This window comes from Lynx rufus, unplaced genomic scaffold (genome assembly GCF_022079265.1).
Source record: "Lynx rufus isolate CCGP_SWC_20201006 ecotype Redwood Valley unplaced genomic scaffold, mLynRuf1.p SCAF_7, whole genome shotgun sequence".
NCBI lineage: Eukaryota > Metazoa > Chordata > Mammalia > Carnivora > Felidae > Lynx > Lynx rufus.
The window spans coordinates 136530329-136548645 of NW_025814889.1; the positions used below are offsets into that span (position 1 = coordinate 136530329).

The window sequence follows — 18317 nt, forward strand, 5'->3', positions numbered from 1 at the left end:
ATGTATGAAAATCCCAGAAGGTTCAAAAAGGAAAGAAGATTTGTCACATTTCAAACCAACATATTGAACCGGGTGAATTAAATCATGATTCTCAAACTGCTTGTGTAACTGACAGGCTCAAATGCATTTTAAAAGGGGTCCGATTCCAACCCCGGGAAGCCACGCACATCTCCTCCCTCCCTAGCCGTACGCGACGATGTCCAACCATAATCAGCAAACAGGAAGGAGCAAAGCTATATGCTCCTCTCCTAAACACATGTAGTAGCTTCTGTGGCAAAGTTACTCAATACTTAAATATATGCCACTTTGGGTTTCACCAGTTATCTTTGCCATGCTGCTCTTAATTGGCATTTGCTGCTGAAAAGCAGTAGTTTTCTCTTTCCAAAGAGATCCTTGCTTCAGTCCTCGACAAATCCAGAAAGGGCAGCCCTAATACTGAGGATCTAAAGTTACTACAAAAGTGACTCATATTCCAGGACTCCCTGTTGGTGTCACTCATCCGAAGAGACGCCATCCGAGGCCGTCTGAATGCAAGCTCTCACACGGGCTTGTTATCAGATCTGTTTGTCAGACGGCTCTGACGGGAGAGTGCAGACAGCAAGATGTGGCCCATTCTGCTTCATCTACCTCTGCTGACAATACTTTTGACAAAGGGTCGGGGGAAGAATTTTAAAAGATCTCTATTACCTTTTCTCCTACTTGGATTTCAAGTTCTTTTACTGTCCGACTGCAATTCATTTCATTCCCACCTCCCCTTAAAAATAAAAATAAAGACTTTTTGTTAACATGTTTTAACCAAATAAATGCTTATGTAGGGCATGCAGAGATCAAAATTATAAGGATTTCCAAATTATATATTTATAAGCGTGAGGTATTTCTTACACACTGCCATCTGCCAGCAGCGTAGACCTGGACCAAGTCCCTAGCTTCTCCGTGCCTCAGTTTCCTCATCCATAAAATGAAATCTAGCATTTATTCCTCCCAGGCAGTGTGGGAACTGAGCAATTAAAGCTGACACTTCCTGAGCACTTCCTACGGCGAGCCCCATCTGATTTAATCCTCACGACGACTGTGGGTCAGGGGCCATGATCGTCCTGGTTTGCAGACAAAGAGACTGAGGGAGACGAAGGTCATGGCTGGAGAAGTGGAGGTGCCGGTCACACCCCACATCGCACCCCTCTGCTGCAGTCCTGTGTTCTGACCTCTAAGGGGTCCCCAGTCCACTCCAGGGGCACTCTTTGCCACGCTGTAAAGGACCTCGTGGTGGATGTATGTCTGTACCATCCCCGTGGCTCGATCTGCTTTTATTAACTGTTTTCTCTCTCACATTATCCACGTATCTATCAACTACTTCAGAGCCCCTCTTTGGAACAATCCGACGGAAACCTACAAGCAGAGAAGCCAGGAACGATCCACTTGAAGGAAAAGCTCTCTGGACAAAGCAAAGGGAGGACACAGCGGCATGAGGCCGAGGGGGCCGGAACTCAGCACGTCCCAGCTTTGCCACTGGCGGTGGCCATGGAGACCAGAGCCCGCCCGGCAGGGCAGGGGACACGGGTGAGTGCAGGGATGGAAATGGATGCCAGCTCTGCGGTGCTGTGGCCATGATAATGGACTTCATACTGGGGTAAGCAGAAGACGTTGGAGCGTTTCCAGCAGAAATTAACTTCATTTTACGTTGGAGGAAACTGAGGCTGGGAGGGGTAAGTGCCCAAGTTCAACAGGGAAACTCGCCAGGAATCGAGACTTATGGTTCTATATTAAATGTAATATTTTTCATGTCTTAATTATGTATCGGAAGAGACACAAAACACTATTTTGAAGATACGTTTCAGACTTAAAGAACAAAAACAGACAAATGCCTGTGTACCCACCGTCAGCTGGAGAAATGGAGCAGCGGGGGTGTCCCCGGAGCCCGGTGTCCCCGGAGCCCGGTGTCCCTGGAGCCGGGTGCGAACTCGCTCCCCATCTCCCCCTTCCTCCCTCCCTCCCTCTCCAGTCCGCAGGGCAGCTCCTGGGCCCAACTCCCCTCTGGCCCTCTTCCCTTCACAGCTGTCTCCCCTACACCGCGTCTTGCACCCCTGAACTCCATCTTTCTGTCTGCTTCAGGAGAACACAGCTTATTATCAGCTATTAACTTAGTGGCGCCCTCTTTCTTTAGTGTTTCTCGGAATGGTAGGTCTTGAAACCCTTTCACTTTGTAACCTTTCTGTAAGCCTGTCTAGGTTTTTCTCTTAGTGGAGTTTACTATTTGTTACCTAGTCAGACAATCTGTGCCTTTTTTTTTTTTTTTAATTTATTTTTTTTTTTCAACGTTTATTTATTTTTGGGACAGAGAGAGACAGAGCATGAACGGGGCAGGGGCAGAGAGAGGGAGACACAGAATCGGAAACAGGCTCCAGGCTCTGGGCCATCAGCCCAGAGCCCGACGCGGGGCTCGAACTCACGGACCGCGAGATCGTGACCTGGCTGAAGTCGGACGCTTAACCGACTGCGCCACCCAGGCGCCCCCAATCTGTGCCTTTTAAGTGGAACACTTATTACAATCGCCAATACATTTGGGATTTTCATTGGTTCTGCCCTATTCTGCGGGCTTCCTGCCTTCTTTCGGTTAATCCCATTTTTGGGATTCCATCCACTTGTTTGCCTCTGAACACTCCATGTTTAATCTTGTGACAGTTGTTCTGGAAATTATCACCTGCACATCTTTCAAAGTCTAAGGTTAATCAAGATTTCTCATCTTCCTGCTGGACAAGGTAACAACTCGAGGACATTTTATGCTAGTCCCTCCTTCTCCGTGTATATATTGCTACTGTCATGTATTTTAATTCTCTTCTGTTTTTAAATTCCCAAAGCCATCGTTACTCTTAGCCCTTAGTGCTTCCTCGGGTCAGCGGGTATTTGGATCCAACTGCACACTCACTGTCCTTTTTGCCCTTCACTCTTTCCTGCATCGCCTCTAACTGTCCAGCCAGGAGCGTTTTCCTTCCACCTAAAAAGTCCCTCCTTTAAAGTTCTTTCACTGGATCTGCTGGGGGGCCAGATCTATTTTTGTTTTACAAGGTCTTTATTTCAATTCTGAAAATACTGAAAGATATGTCCTTTATATATAATTCTAAGATGGCAATGATTTTCTTTCCAGACACTGTGATCGTCAATTCACTCGCCTGGCATCCCTGTTGCTGTTCAGAAGTCACTTTTGTCTGGCTGTTGCCCTCTGGCTTCTTGGAAGATCTCTTGGTCTGGGGGTAGTTGCGCCCCCACCCCCATCTTTAATCCTGCTCGGGACTTCTTTGGCTTTCTGAGTCAGCGGGATGGAACCCTCGCTCGGTTCTGGAAAGTCCTCAGCCATTGCTCCTTCAGGTATCACCCCATCCCGTCTCTTATTACCATCTTCACAGAGTTCCAGTTTCATTTCTGTGACTCTGTGCTGCCTTCTGGCTAAGTTTTTTTCTGGCCGGTCTTCCAGTTCACTTATTTCTTCTGCTATAGCTAATCTGTTTCTTGAACTTACTGAGTTTTACATTGTGTTTATGAAATATGACTTATAGATAGAAAAGAATATGTATTTTCACAGTTTAGTTATAATTAAGGCAAATGCCTACTTAACAATCACCCAAATCAAGAGTTAGAGCCAAACACAAAGGCCCCCGACTTGCCCTTCTCCAATTGTAGGGGTTCCTTCATACTACATGTGTGTATAAAAGTAAGAGGCATGCTTTGTAGTACAAAGGAAGGGTCTAGTTGAAAGGTGACCTTGAACACCACAGGCAGAGGGGACACATGTTTCTCCCTTTTCCACATGGCCTGACATCAGTGCTTGAGCTTATGCTATGGCAAAAAGCGAAAAGGGCCCCGGTGTTCCCACAGAAAGAGACCTTACAGGTCCTAGGCTGGCAAATACTTTATTCCCCGTGCATGGGAGAGGACTTCCCACTGTTTCAAACCAGGGACACCAGTCTCAGTCTATGGTCGGTCCCCTAGGCCAGTCTGGTTTCTCCTCTTGCTGCCTTTCCTCTCCTCTCTCCGATTCTGCTGCTCTGCAGTTTCACTGGGACATGTCTACGTAGGCGTTTCTTTTCATTTGGCTGGCGTAAGCTTCTCAGCCATCATCCTTTTCAATGTCTCTCTTCCCTATCCTTTCCCTGTATATCTGGAAATCCAGTAAGAAATCTCTTGGCCTTCTCTTTCTCCCCACCATGTCTCTTACACCTGTCCTCCATACTTTATCTGTCTTTGTCTTTCTGGGTGGCCTTCATGGATAACTGCTTTGGAACTACTTTCCACTCCACTAATGCTCCCTTCAGCTGTGTTTAATCCACGACTTTCACCCAGCCACTGAATTTTATATTGACAATTGTTATTGCATCTTTCAAGTACCAGAAGTTCTGCTCCGTACTTTTCCAAATCTTTTTTTTTTTTTTCCCCTTTTGGCCTCTTCTTTCGTATTTATATGTTGAGTCCATTCTTTCATTCTTCTGAACATTCTAAAATAGTTTTAGATTCTATATTTGATACTTCCAGTATTTCGAGCACTTGGATATCTGATCCTAGGGGACATTGCTTCTATTGGTTTGCCAACCTCATTCTTTGTCTCTTCATATTTTTCAATATTTTGTGTGTGTGGTCTGGTATTACTTGGCACTTTGTGGAAATTCTTTAAGGGCTAGGTTGAAAATGTATTCCTCTACAGAAGGCCACACCCAGGCCAGGACCAGTTTTAAGTGAACTACTAGCCTAAGACTTCTCAGACCACACAGGTACCATTATTTCAGGCACAGACTTGCATAAATACTGACTTACTGTGCTTTGCCCAAATGCAGCATGGGAAAAGGTAGGTTTCCTTGTTGTGCCCTTCTGTGATGCAGATTTATATTTATAACTTACGCTTACATGAGGTTTTAGGTGTCCTAACTTTATATGTACTGGTCTTCTGTTGGGTCCCTCCACCTCAGCGTGTCTCCTGTCCTCTCCACTCTAAATAGCCAACCAAGCTGAAACACACATCCACCGGGATTTAGCTAATACCGTCAGGGCAAAAGCTGGCTTTCGTCTCATTTCATGTTGGCCTCTAAGGAGTCCTCGCTTTCTGGCCAGCTCACTAATGAATGAAAATGCATGTATACGTTTTACCTTATATCAGTCAGTTTAGTGGTTTCCAGCGGAAGTGCGTTCATGGATATACCCTACCATATTACCAGAGGGAGCATCTCTGTTGGCTACGATTCACTGTCTCCAACAGCAAAGAAAATTCAGCCCCACGGGTTAAGTCAGTTTTCAGCTAAACCTTTCAAACTTAGTTTAAACATTTAGCCTTTTATATTTAAGGAAGTAACTTGTGATCCTTTTCATCTCAAGCTAATTATTAGACTGATGTTTCACAATTAAAGGAACAAAAACAAAAGACAAAAAAAGAACTCTCCTGCTTTCGGGTTTTCTAGTTGTTTAGCTTTCCCAACAAGTAACATTCAAATGAGGGGACTGTCTACCCAGCGACCTTATCACAGATGGGGACTGCTTTAGGTTAGGAGCATCAAAATACAATTTGTAAAACAAATAGTCATTCGTTTGAATAAATCTGGAGATGATCTCAGCCCAACACTTACGGACCATTAACTACACAGAGCACAGAGCAGTCCCTGGCTACCTAGGGGCTAATACTTCGTCACTCGTGTTGGCGTTCCTGCACCGATTTTTTTTTTTAATTGTGATAAAAAATCAAAAGAAACAAACCAAAAAAAAACGAACATAAAATTTCCCACCTTAATCATTTTTAAGCGTGCAGTTCACCAGTGTGAAGTATATGCACACTGTTGTGCACCACGTCTCTGAAACTCACGCCCATTGAACAATCCCTGCTCTGCCTCCCCTCTGCTTCATGATTTCTTACACCTACGCTTGCATCCACGACTGATTCCGTCAGGAAAGCTATCACACCAAAACTTGCTAATGCTTCAGGATCAGATTTAACTCTTACAACTGCACGACTCCTGAGAAAATGAGGTTTATTCATTTAGAGTCAGATAATCTGAGTAATTTTTTTTACTCAAATGGCCTTTCCTGAATCACATGCTCGAATCAAAGAACCTTCCAGCTGATAGAGACATGAGAGTTCATACTCTAACACTCCCCTTTTGCAGGTAAAGTGAGCGAGCCCCAAGCACATGCTACAGTTACAGAATCCAAAGGACCTCTTTAAAAAATATTTCATTTGTACCTCCTAAAACATGATCGCTTTTGAATGAGAGACGTTAGAAATAAAATAAAAATGAACAAATTTAAATTCTGCATCTTAACATTTTTACTTCAAAATTAAAATGTATTATTTCCAAACCTGAAGTACGCTGCACATAATATATATTAGCACTGTCTTAATTTGTTATGTTTCCATTTCCAATACAGTATTATTTCTTTTGTTCTAAAATGCATCCTACATCGAGGCTACTAAAGACTCATCTACATATACGTTTGACTGAGGATTAACTCCATTAAATTCTATATGGACGAGCTCTACCAACTCATCTTCCACACATATCTGTTGACCTGATTAGCTCTCATGACCTCATAGCCTCTCTCTTATCATTCCATAATTCACATTTTCATATGAGCAAACGAAACCACTTACCTCTTTATAACATTTATATGTAGGTCCATCCCACCGAACCTGGACAGGAATTCAAGGTAAGGAACGGCACCAGAGCTGGTGAGGGGGATCTACATTCAAACAAGAATGACAGCCCGTTAGAGGATTCAGATCCAAGTAGTAGACTGCACAGGAGTTCTCATGGTGTAGGACAGGATGCCATCAGAGGGGTGGGTATTCTAGGAGGCAAAGCTACTTCATCTAGGTGTCTGAGTTGACATACATCCTCAACAAACCGGGTACAAATAGCATAAATGCCTGGCCAATCTGTGATCAATTAAAAGTCAACAAGTTGTCTACAAAATTATCTGAAATCTAGTTCTATCTAAAACATAGAGTAAAATTAGGGGTGCCGGGGTGGCTCAGTTGGTTGAGTGCCCCACTCCTGATGTGGGCTCAGGTCATGGTCCCGGGGTCATGGGGTCAAGCCCCTCCTCAGACTCCACGCTGAGAGTGGAGCCTGCTTAGGATTCCCTCTCTCGCCCTCTCCCCCGCTCACAGGATCTCTCTGTAAAATAAAAAATAAATAGGGGTGCCTGGGTGGCTCAGTCAGTAGAGCTTCTGACTTCGGCTCAGGTCATGATCTCATGATTTGCGAATTCGAGCCCCACGTCGGGCTCTGTGCTGACAGTCAGCTTAGAGCCTGGAGCCTGCTTCGGATTCTGTGTCTCCCTCTCTCTCTGCCCCTCCCCCCACTTGCGCGCTCTCTCGCTCTCTCAAAAATAAACATTAAAAAAAAAATAAAGAAAAATTTTAAAAATAGAGTAAAATTAGTAGAAATATGTTCTACTATACATTTTATATGTACTTCTATGTGTATATATGTATAAATGTATATATTATATATATTTTTCCCCAAAAGGGTGAGGCCACAGCACTGTTTTACTGTCTGAGGGTCATGTGAACTTTCTGTACATTCATATACTTCTAAGGTAGAAAAAAAGCCATTTTTAAATTAAAAATTCTATAAAGGACATTATTGGGTCAAGTGGGTCAATACGGGCTATAGATTAAAGTAGTATCTCAATGTTTAATTTACTAATGTCGATTACTGGGATCATGTAAGAGAATAATTCTTATTTTTAGGAAATACACAGTGAAGTTTTTACAAGTAAATAACCATAATATAAGTGGCTGCCTCTTAAAGAGTTCAGAAAAACATTATGTACACAGTGTATATGTCTTGTACACCGTTTGCATCTGCATACAGACCACACGTAGATAACAAAAGATCACAGGAGAAGCAAATGAGAGTAAATGTTCACAACTGGCAAATCTGGGTAAAAGGTCTATGGGTACTATTTGTACTATTCTCATTCTTACAGATTTTCTGGAGGTTTGAAATTACTTCTAAAGAAAAAGTCTAATTTTTTAAAAAGTGAAAATAATTACCTCCCCCAAAAAAGGATTCAGAAACTAAAGTTAAGACGTGTAATCAGGGGCGCCTGGGTGGCTCAGTCGGTCAAGCATCCGACTTCGGCTCAGGTCATGATCTCCCGGTCCGTGAGTTCGAGCCCCACGTCGGGCTCTGTGCTGACAGCTCAGAGCCTGGAGCCTGTTTCAGATTCTGTGTCTCCCTCTCTCTGACCCTCCCCCATTCATGCTCTGTCTCTCTCTGTCTCAAAAATAAATAAACATTAAAAAATAAAAAAAAAAAAAAAGACGTGTAACCAATACAGATATATTTTATGAAGCCTCATACAAACACACAAAGTACAATTTCCCATACAGCTGAGCGGCTCCCACGTCTATACAGTCAAGTTTGATGTTCACTTAGCCCTTCAAATTCCAGCCTCAAAGCCTACACGGCTACCTCAGTCTTCCCCAAAGGACAAATTTCTCTTTTCTATTTAAAACATGTGTGACTAGAAAATGGGACCAGAGGGAGAGTGGCTCACGGTGTGGGCCTTCGTGAAGACGTTTCCTGAAAAGCACATCCGTGATTTCTATTTCGGATAGGGTATTTATTAGGAGATGTCATTTTGGGGTAGACACCTCAGAGTTTGCCTAACCCCACAGAAGAAGGGCGAGAACAGGGTGTGTGTGCTGCTCCAAGACAGGAGGCCTCATGGTTTGGGGAGTAAGGCTTCATGACAAGGGGGGAAACGTACAATTGCAGAGCTCATACCCAACAGACGGGCGCAAGCAGTACCCTTGGTGTTTTACAGGAGTTAACTCCTCTAGTCCCAAAACCAGCTTCTGAGGGTGTGGTCGTTTTCCACATTTCACAGAACAGGGATGTGACCTCCCTGCACGGCACTACCATTAAGTGCCAGAACTCTCTGTGACTCCAGAGCCCAAGTTCCTGTCACTGCGCTAACCACCCTGCCAGGAAGGAAGGAAGGAAGGAAGGAAGGAAGGAGAGAGAGAGAGAGAGAGAGAGAGAGAGAGAGAGAGAGAGAGAGAAAGAAAGAAAGAAAGAAAGAAAGAAAGAAAGAAAGAAAGGAGGGAGGGAGGGAGAGAGGGAGGGAGGGAGGGAGAAAGTCCATTAACCTATTGAAGCTTTTGTCACATTTCACATTGTTACTTATGGTCTAATGAAAATTCTAATGTGGCAGATACATTTTTGCATTATGTCCAGCCTCCAAAGCTCAGTCCATTAAACAAACCAAAGAATCTAGTCTAGAAGGAGAGGCTCTTTGCTAAGAATTCACTTTTTCAGTATTTGTGATTCTGGCAAAAATGTTTAAGAATCGTAACCACCCAACGATGAATCACTAAAAGTAAACTCTTAGACTGGTGTGGGGGAGGGTAGGGTTTAAATCCACATCCATCATGTCGACAAGTGTCCTCAAAGACATCTCTTTCCCCAACACAGCACGACCTTCGGGACCAGACCACAGCTGTGGTTTTCTTCTCTGGAATCTCTTTGCCAATTCAACTCCTTTCATAAAATTTTTATTAACGTTCAGAGACTGGGGCCACTTTCGTAGAAAGATTCACTCTACCGTTAGTGGAAACTAAGGTACAGGGCGATGTCCTGCCAGCAATGCCACACCGCTCTTGCCCTGATCAGCCTCCGAAACTGTCCGACACTCAAACATTCTCGACGTGGTTCTTAAAATAAAATTGAAGCTGAAGTGAGTTCACTGTACTGGAAAACTCTTACCTAATGTTGACAGTGAAATTCCCCTGAAATACTTTACCGGTTTCTATGTTTCCACTTAGGCTTACATTCACTATTGGAAAAGGGATTCGTTGGTAAAAGATCGAGAAAAGTCACCCGCACTGTGAACTCCAGTGACTGGAAAGAGAAACCCTGCTCTTCACTCCCAGTGAACTTGGCCTCCTAAAAATGCACCCCATCCCAGCCTCCTCGGTTTACACTCGGTCACGGGAGCTCGAGCTTCTAGAAAAGCCATGCTTGTTCTTTCAGCTAGACTACCAGGGCCTGGTTTTTAAAGTCTCTGAATCTCTACAGCTCTCGGTGACTTCTCTTAAAAACAGATGTAGCTTTTAAAAACGGATACACATTTCACATTTTCTGTACTTTTCCTCTTCCTGCATAGCTGATTAGCTTGGGAAGGTTGTCAAAATTTTAAATTAACATTAGATCATGAATATAGGGAGACATTAGCAGGAAAAATATCTTAACTCTCCATTTGGTATAAATAAAGTATCAGTCAAATCAAGCTTATGAGGAAACTGATACCGGGATTTGCAAGGACAAATGTTCCTTAAAAACAAGAGAACGGTACCAGTTGCCCTCACCCTTGGGGGTGCAAATCCAAACCACAGCGAGTTACCACCTCCCACCCGTCAGAACGGCGGAAATCAACAACACAGGGAATAACAGGTGTTGGCGAGGATGCGGAGAAAGGGAAACCCTCCCGCACCGTTGGTGGGAATGCACACTGGTGCGGCCGCTCTGGAAAACGGTATGGAGGTTCCTCAAAAAGTCAAAGATGGAGCTACCCTACGATTCAGCAACTGCACTACTAGGTATTTACCCAAAGGACACAAAAATACTGATTTGAAGGGATACACACACCCCGATGTTTACAGCAGCACTATCAACAACAGCCAAACTATGGAAACAGCCCAAATGTCCACCAACTGATGAGTGGATAAAGAAGATGTGGGGTGTGTGTGTGTGTGTGTGTGTGATGGAATATTGCTCAGCCATCAAAAAGAATGAAATCTTGCCTTTTTCCATGATGTGGATGGAGCTGAGAGTATAATGCTAAGCGAAATCAGTCAGAGAAGGACAAATAACCATATGATTTCACTTGTATGTGGAATTTAAGACACAAAACAAATGAGCAAGGGGGAGAAAACCAGAGGGAGGCAAACCATGAAACAGACTCTTCGCTGTAGAGAATAAACTGATGGTCGCCAGAGCGGGGGAGGGTGTGTGTGAAACAGGTGTGGCGATTAAGGAGTACACGTGTCATGATAAACAGCGAGTGCTGTATGGAAGTGTTGAATCACTATATATTGCACACTTGAACTGATACTACACTGTGTGTTAACTGCCTGGGGTTTAAATAAAAACTTAAAAACCGAGAGAGAACATTACCACGTGACACGGCAATTCTACTCCTAGGCACGTACCTTAGAGAAGTTAAAACACATGTCCACACAAAAACTTGTGCGTGAATTTTTTTAAGTTCATTTATTTATTTGGAGAGAGAGAGAGGGCACGTGTGGAGGAGGGGCAGACAGAGAGAGAGAGAGAATCCCAAGCAGGCTCCACACTGTCAGCGTGGAGCCCAATGTGGGGCTCGAACTCGCAAACTGTGAGATCGCGACCTGAGCTAAAATCAATAGACGGACCCTCAACCGGCTGAGCCACCCAGGTACCCCTGTACGTGAATTTTCATAGCAACGTTGCTCACAAAGGCCAAAAAGTGGAAGCAACCCGAAGGTCCATCAGCCAACGATAAACAAAAGGTGGTCTATGCGTATGATGGATCACGATTCGGCCATAAGAAGGAAGGGAGTACTGATTCCTGCTACAACACGGATGAACTTTGAACACGTGATGGTAAACGAAAGAAGCCAGACACAAAAGATCATGTATTATATTACTCCATTTATAGTAAATGTGCAGAAGCAGCAGATCTACTGTGACACAAAATATATTAATGGTTATCAGGGACTAGGGGAGGGGAAATGGGGAGTGACTACTAATGAGTACGGGGTTTCTTTTGGGGGTGATGAAAATTTCTAGAACTAGACAGTAGTGATGCTTGTATAACCCTGAATATACGGAAAACAAGTACCTTGTAAATTTTTAAATGGTGAATTTTATTATAATATAAATTATATCTTAGTAAAGTTTTTAATAAAAATATAGATACATGAGTGCCTGGGTGGCTCAGTCAACTAAGCATCTGACTCTTGGTTTCTGCTCAGGTCATGATCTCATGGTTCCTACGATCGAGCCCCACATCAGGCTCTGCGCTGACAGCGTGGAGTTGGCTTGGGGTTCTCTCTCTCCCTCCCTCTCTGCCCTTCCCTGCTTGCACTTTTTTTTCTATCTCTCAAAATAAACAGATTTTTAAAACTGTGGGTACAGTCAAAAGTGACACATGAAATCATTGATACGTCTTATTTGTGAAATTTTTAGTTAAAGTGAATAAAGGGGAAACTTTTTTTTTTAAGGAGAAAAGCTTCTCATCTTTCTTCTCTCTGCCCTGCTTTCCTGTTCCCTCCCTAATAAGTCAGTCCTAGAGTCTGATGGGGCAGAGAAAAAACAATGTCTGCCATGCTGGGGGGACCATGGGAGTCCAGAGCAGGACGTGACCCAAGTGGGGTGAAGAGAGCATCCACACGCGAGGGCGAGGCTCTGGGGATGGGAGATGATCACACACCAGGGAGACTGATCAAATAAGGAAATATACCAAGAATAACAAAATCCAAGCTTCTCGTTGTGTGAAAAGGTAATTGCAAATATGAAAAAGCAAGAAAATTAGAAAGAACCCTGAGAGGTAGGATTAGAATTGGCAGTACTGGTGTAGACTCATGGTTTTCAATATAGAGAGAGGTTGGTACAGAAATGAACGGAGATGTAAATGCACGTATACCTGTGTATTGGGGGGAAATGTACCCTTAGAGCTCTGCCCAGTGAGAGGCCTGGAGTGCCATCCCAGTGGCAATGAGCAGCCCCAGTGCCCAGATTCTGGATTCTGAATTTCGTTTCCATCGAAAGGACCAAAGCTATTTAGGGAAATGGATAATTCCAGGACTGAGGCAAGGAAAGTACAGATGAGTTTGGAATATTTTATATTGGAAACGAAGGAAGTGCTCTGAGAATGATAGGGGCATGCCAAAAGGGCACAAACCAGCAGGAAGGGGCTCCTACCGGTCAAAGTAGAGGCAATTTAAAAATCAAAATAAATGAAGAACATAATGGATCATAACCACTTGATAAAAGAGGAAATCTTGAGTCCCTGCAAATATAAAAACAGTAAATGAATAAATGAAAGTTCGGTAAGGAATGGAATATTTACATAGTTTCAAATTTTCCCCACAAAATGCTTATTAATTACAAAGTGGATAAAGAGTACCTTACCATGAAAAAGCCTGACAGATCCCAGTATCCCACAGATAGTCAAGTGATCAAAGTGAACATAACAGTAACAGGACAAACTAGGATCACAGCGCAACCTAATAAAACACAGTGAGAACACAGCAGCATTTCTGCAGTACTCCTGCCCAAAGATGCAAGCCTTGATCTAGTCATAAGGAGACATGAGATAAACTCACACCGGGACATGCTACACGCTGCAATCTTCAGTGTTAAGGTCCGGAGAGCTAAGGAAAGACTGAGGAACTGTTCTAGACTGAAGGACACTGGGGAGATACGACAACCAAATGCAATTCGTGATTCTGACCTGGATCATACAAGACCTGTATGGAATGACTGGCAAAACCCGGCTGGGTCCTGGGGCTGAGACGGTAGTCATGAGCTCGTGTTAATATCCATGTTTCGGTGGTCAGATTGCAGTTATGTAGAACGCTACCCTTGTTTTGATTTTTTTTTTTTTTTTTTTTTGAGAAAGAAAGAGACAGAGAGCGAATGGGAGAGGGGAAGAGAGAGGAGACGCAGAATCTGAAGCAGGCTCCAGGCTCTGGGTGTCAGCACAGAGCCTGACTCAGGGCTCTAACCGATGAGCCGTGAGATCATGACCTGAGCTGAAGTCGGATGCTTAAGGGACTGAGCCACCCAGGCGCCCCAGGCTATCCTTGTTTTGAAGGACACACACACTGAAATATTTGGGGTGATGGGGCCGCTTACTCCCAAATGGTTCGGGGAAAAAAAAACTGCTCTTCCCACTAAACTTCCACTTTCTCTTGTAAATTTGTGACTGCTTTTAAAAACTGATAAAGCAGCAGTTGTGGTAGATACAGCTTGTAACAGATCAATCTCCCGCACAAAACAACTGTAAACTGGCAAATACGAAAGCAGGAAGACTCTGGAGAAATTCAAAACTCAGGAAAAGGGACAAGTACGGAGGGAGTTTCCCATTCATAAAGGCTTTGAGCCTAAGAGTAAGCCACAGTCACTCCCCAGCACAGCAGCTAAAACCCCAAAAGAAAACCCAGTCCCTCTGGCCTGAAGAACCAGTGTGCGGAACCTGAAGCAACCACAGCCACTAAAAATATGAGGGAAGTCTCAAACAGGAGAGAGGAGGAGACCTGCTTGCTGTTCTAAGTTCTGTCCAGGTTTCCAACGGATGCCCGAACCAGGCGTGTGCAAGCCGGACTCAGAGACCCACCGAGAAACAAAAGGGCCAAACTCATGCAACTGCATGCAAATGCAAAGCATTTGCAAATGCATGCAAATGCATGCAAGTGCAAGCAAATGCTCACTGCCGGCGAGACAAGAGTTTGCAGGTTAACTGCCGCCAGAGCAGGAGCATCCACAGTCTTCAGAGAAATGTAACAGAATCCAGTCTCCACAGCACAGTATTTATAGTGTTCAGCCCTATACTGTCTGATGTGCAGCCACAGTCACATGTGGCTGTTGAGCACTTGAGCCGAGGCTAGGGCAGCTGATGAACTGAAGCTTTTTATTCATGTTCATTAATTTAAATTTTAAAATTAATTCAACGAGGAGCACCCGGGTGGCTCACGGTTAAGCGTGCGACTTCAGCTCAGGTCACGATCTCACGGTCCGTGGGTTCGAGCCCCGCGTCGGGCTCTGTGCTGACAGCTCAGAGCCTGGAACCTGCTTCGGATTCTGTGTGTCTCTCTCTCTCTCTCTCTCTCTCTCTCTCTCTCTCTCTCTGCCTCTCCCCTGCTCATGACTGGAAAACTTTGAAGTATGTTTGCAACGACTAAGTATATGAAACTTGTATTTTAATTATAAACTTTATGAAATCTAAATATAGATCAAGTATTTCCAATGGAAACTTAGTGTGTAGACTGAAGTCGGCTGTGTGTATAAAGTGTATAGCAGGTTTTGAAGGCTCCGTACACAGAAAAGAATGCAAAATAACTACTGATTGTCGATTTTTAATAGTGATAACATGTTGAAATGATACATTTTGGACACGTTCATTAAATTAAAATATTCAAATTAATTTCACCTATTTCTTTTCAGGTGGCCATTAAAACATTTTAAGTTACACATGTGAGTCACTACATATATATATATATATATATATATACACATATATACATATATATATATATACACTATGTATTAAAAAAATTTTTTTTTTAATTTTAGTTTGACGTAATCTCTACACCCAGTGTGGAGCATGAACACAATCCCGAGATCAAGAGCTGCGTCCTCCGCCGACTGAGCCAGCCAGGCACCTCTCACGCTGCATTTCTTTTGGATAACACGGGTCTGGGATGTAATCCGAATACAGTAAAACCTTGAATTGTGAGTAATTTGTTCTGTGAGTGTTCCGCAAGATGAGCAAACATTTCTAATAAAATTTTAACTTGATAAATGAGTGATGTCTTGCAATATGAGTAGTACGTGACATCAAAAGTCACATGATCACAACTGAGCCAATGGTTTCTCTCTCTCTCTCTGTGGGATTGTGGGTGATTGTCTCCCATGCTCGGATGCTCAGTCTCAGGCCGCGGTGTTTGGCAGAAATCAGTGATTTTTCAGAACGTTGGAAGGTGCCCACGACTGGCACCAGTGTATTTTTGGTCACTTCGAGGCACCTACAGACAGTCCTTGGCTTTTCCAGACAAGAGCAAGCTTAGGAATGCTTTGCTTCCTTCTAGGTCAGGCTGCCTGCAGATAGAGACCCTTTCCTCTGCTGCCTAATTGCCAGTTACGTTACATACAGTATATGATAAGAGTTTATTAATGCTCTACTATAGTCAACATCCGTGTGAGCATATACAAGGGCCCCCACACAGAAAATGATTGAAAAGAAGGGTGTTAAGAAGAAGAAGAAGATTACTATGGAAGTTAAGATGGAAATCAAGAAGTTTGAACAAAGTACATGAGTGGCCGAAATTGCAAGATATTATAAGAAGTCTACGTCTACATCTTGTCACAGAAGAGGAGGAGAAAAAGGCAGAGGAATCCTCACTTCAAATGAGATTATGGATACGTGTAAAATGGGGGAAACCGCGCAAAATTTTGTAGAAAAGCATCACCCAAATAAGGCTATAGCAGTGCGAGTGATGAATCTGTTGAATGACAACGCAATGTCACATTTCTGTGAAATCCTCAAAAGAAGGCAAAAGCAAGTGTTATTGGATATATTCCTTGTTAAAGTTGCATGAAATGAAAAAGATTCCATTGAGCCAATAGATATTAGTGATTCCGTTAGTGATAGTGAAAGTCGTCCTACACAATAACCCTCCTCTCTCTTGTCTCCTCATACCAGCCAAGAAGGTTTTCAAAAGTAAGTGCAGGGTAATTTATTTTGCTTTATTTTTTCTTTATTATTTTGTATTATATTACAGTATTGTAATCATTTTCATGTGAATATTTTTGGGTTGTGGAACAAATTATCTGAGTTTCCATTATTCCTTATGGGGAAATTTGCTTTGATATACCAGTGCTTTGGATTGCAAGCATGTTTCCAGAACGAATTATGCTCACAAACCACAGTTTAACTGTACACTCAAGTACAAAGAACTAGAAAAATGTGACCCTCGTTAAGGGAAAAAAAACAATGCAGGCCAACCCTGAGACAATCCAGATACTAGAATTATCATTCAAGGACTTTATTAATTTTTATTTTAGAGAGAGAGAGCACAAGTGGAGGAAAAGGGCAGAGGGAGAGAGAGAAAGAGAATCTCGAGCAGGCTGTGTGCTCAGCATGGAGCCCAACGTGGGGCTTGATCCCACAACTCTGGGATCATGAGCTGAGCCGAAATCAAGAGTTGGATGCGCAACCAACTGAGCCACCCAGGTGCCCCTCACTCAAGGACTTTAAAACAGCTATTTTAACCTTGCTTATGAGTTAAAAGAAATACGCCCATAATTGAAGAAAAAAATGTAAGCATATGAATAGAAATTATAAAAAAGAACCAAATGGAAATTCTAGAACTGAAAAAACACTATGTCTAATATTCAATATTCACTGGATGAGCTTACTAGCAGAACAGAGATGTAAAGAAAGAGCCACTGAACTTGAAGACAGATCAACAGATCTTATCTCATCTGAAAAATAAGGAAAAAAAGATTTAAAAATGAACAGAGCCTCAAGGGCCTGGGGACAATACCAAAATGTCTCAGAGAAGATAAAGGAAAAATATATATATTTGAGAAGAATGGCTACAAACCCCACAAACAAAAACAAAATTAAAGGAAGAGAAATCCTTGAAACAGTACCATGGTATGCTCAAGAAGAAACAACAAATAGGTCTACAATTTCATTTTAAATCAGCCAAAGGAAGAAGAGCCAGTCCCTGAGATTAAGACTAGAATTCAGGAACACCCAAAATTCTCTGGGCTGTTTGTTTTCCTAACACATAATTCCCCTGTGGTAAAAGAAAGCAAACTGAGTTGGGTGGAGGTAGTCACCAAATTCTAGAAGGAAATAGGCTTTTAAATGCTATAAAATGCCAGACTCTGATGAAGAAGTAATGAATGAGTAAAAATATGTATATTTGTGTGTGTGTGTGTGTTTGTGTGCATGTGCCTGTGTGTGTATGAATTAATAATTGGGTTATTGGGTTGGAAGGCACACTACTGATATTCCCAACCAAGTTTTCTACTTTATATTATGACATCACTCCCTATGGATTTATTTTGAGAGTGTTTAATTACTATTGTATTGTGCATTCCTTTTTTAAAGGCCCTGAGGGCTCACCCACCAAATGTTGACTATTTACAGCCCCCTGGTATGGTATCCCACCGGAAGGCCCAAGGGCCTGTCCTCCATATCCCTCCCCAAGTAACTGCATCTTCCCTGCTGCAAACCCTTGGCCCCCTATGGCTTCCAGGACAAAAGCCGAACTCCTTTGCATGGTACTTTTCAGGACTGGCCCCCCTGTCCACAACTTGACACATATCCCTTTGCTTCTGATACAAACAGCACTACCCAGTTCCCTGAATAGACATGCCATGCTGATTCTGACATGCATGATTTCACCTGGGCTATTATTCTCTCTGCCTAGAATGCCCTTCTGTTTTTTCATCTGGCTAATATCCACCCCTCCATCACAACGCGACCAGAAACACCACTTCCTCCCCAAAGCCTTCCTGGACAACCACCCCATTTTTAGGTAACTCTCCTGCCTA

The 18317-nt window shown here is 43.1% G+C and overlaps 1 protein-coding gene across 1 annotated transcript in view; it reads right to left on the bottom strand.

Moving 5' to 3' along the window:
• EFCAB6 (EF-hand calcium binding domain 6) overlaps nt 1–18317 on the bottom strand; it is a 221574-nt gene that overhangs the window by 195670 nt on the left and 7587 nt on the right. Inside the window, exons 3-4 of the mRNA XM_047067112.1 lie at nt 6626–6714; nt 688–754 (exon numbers count right to left, since the gene is read on the bottom strand). Coding sequence (XP_046923068.1) covers nt 688–754; nt 6626–6714 — 156 coding nt within the window. The remainder of the gene's footprint in view (nt 1–687; nt 755–6625; nt 6715–18317) is intronic.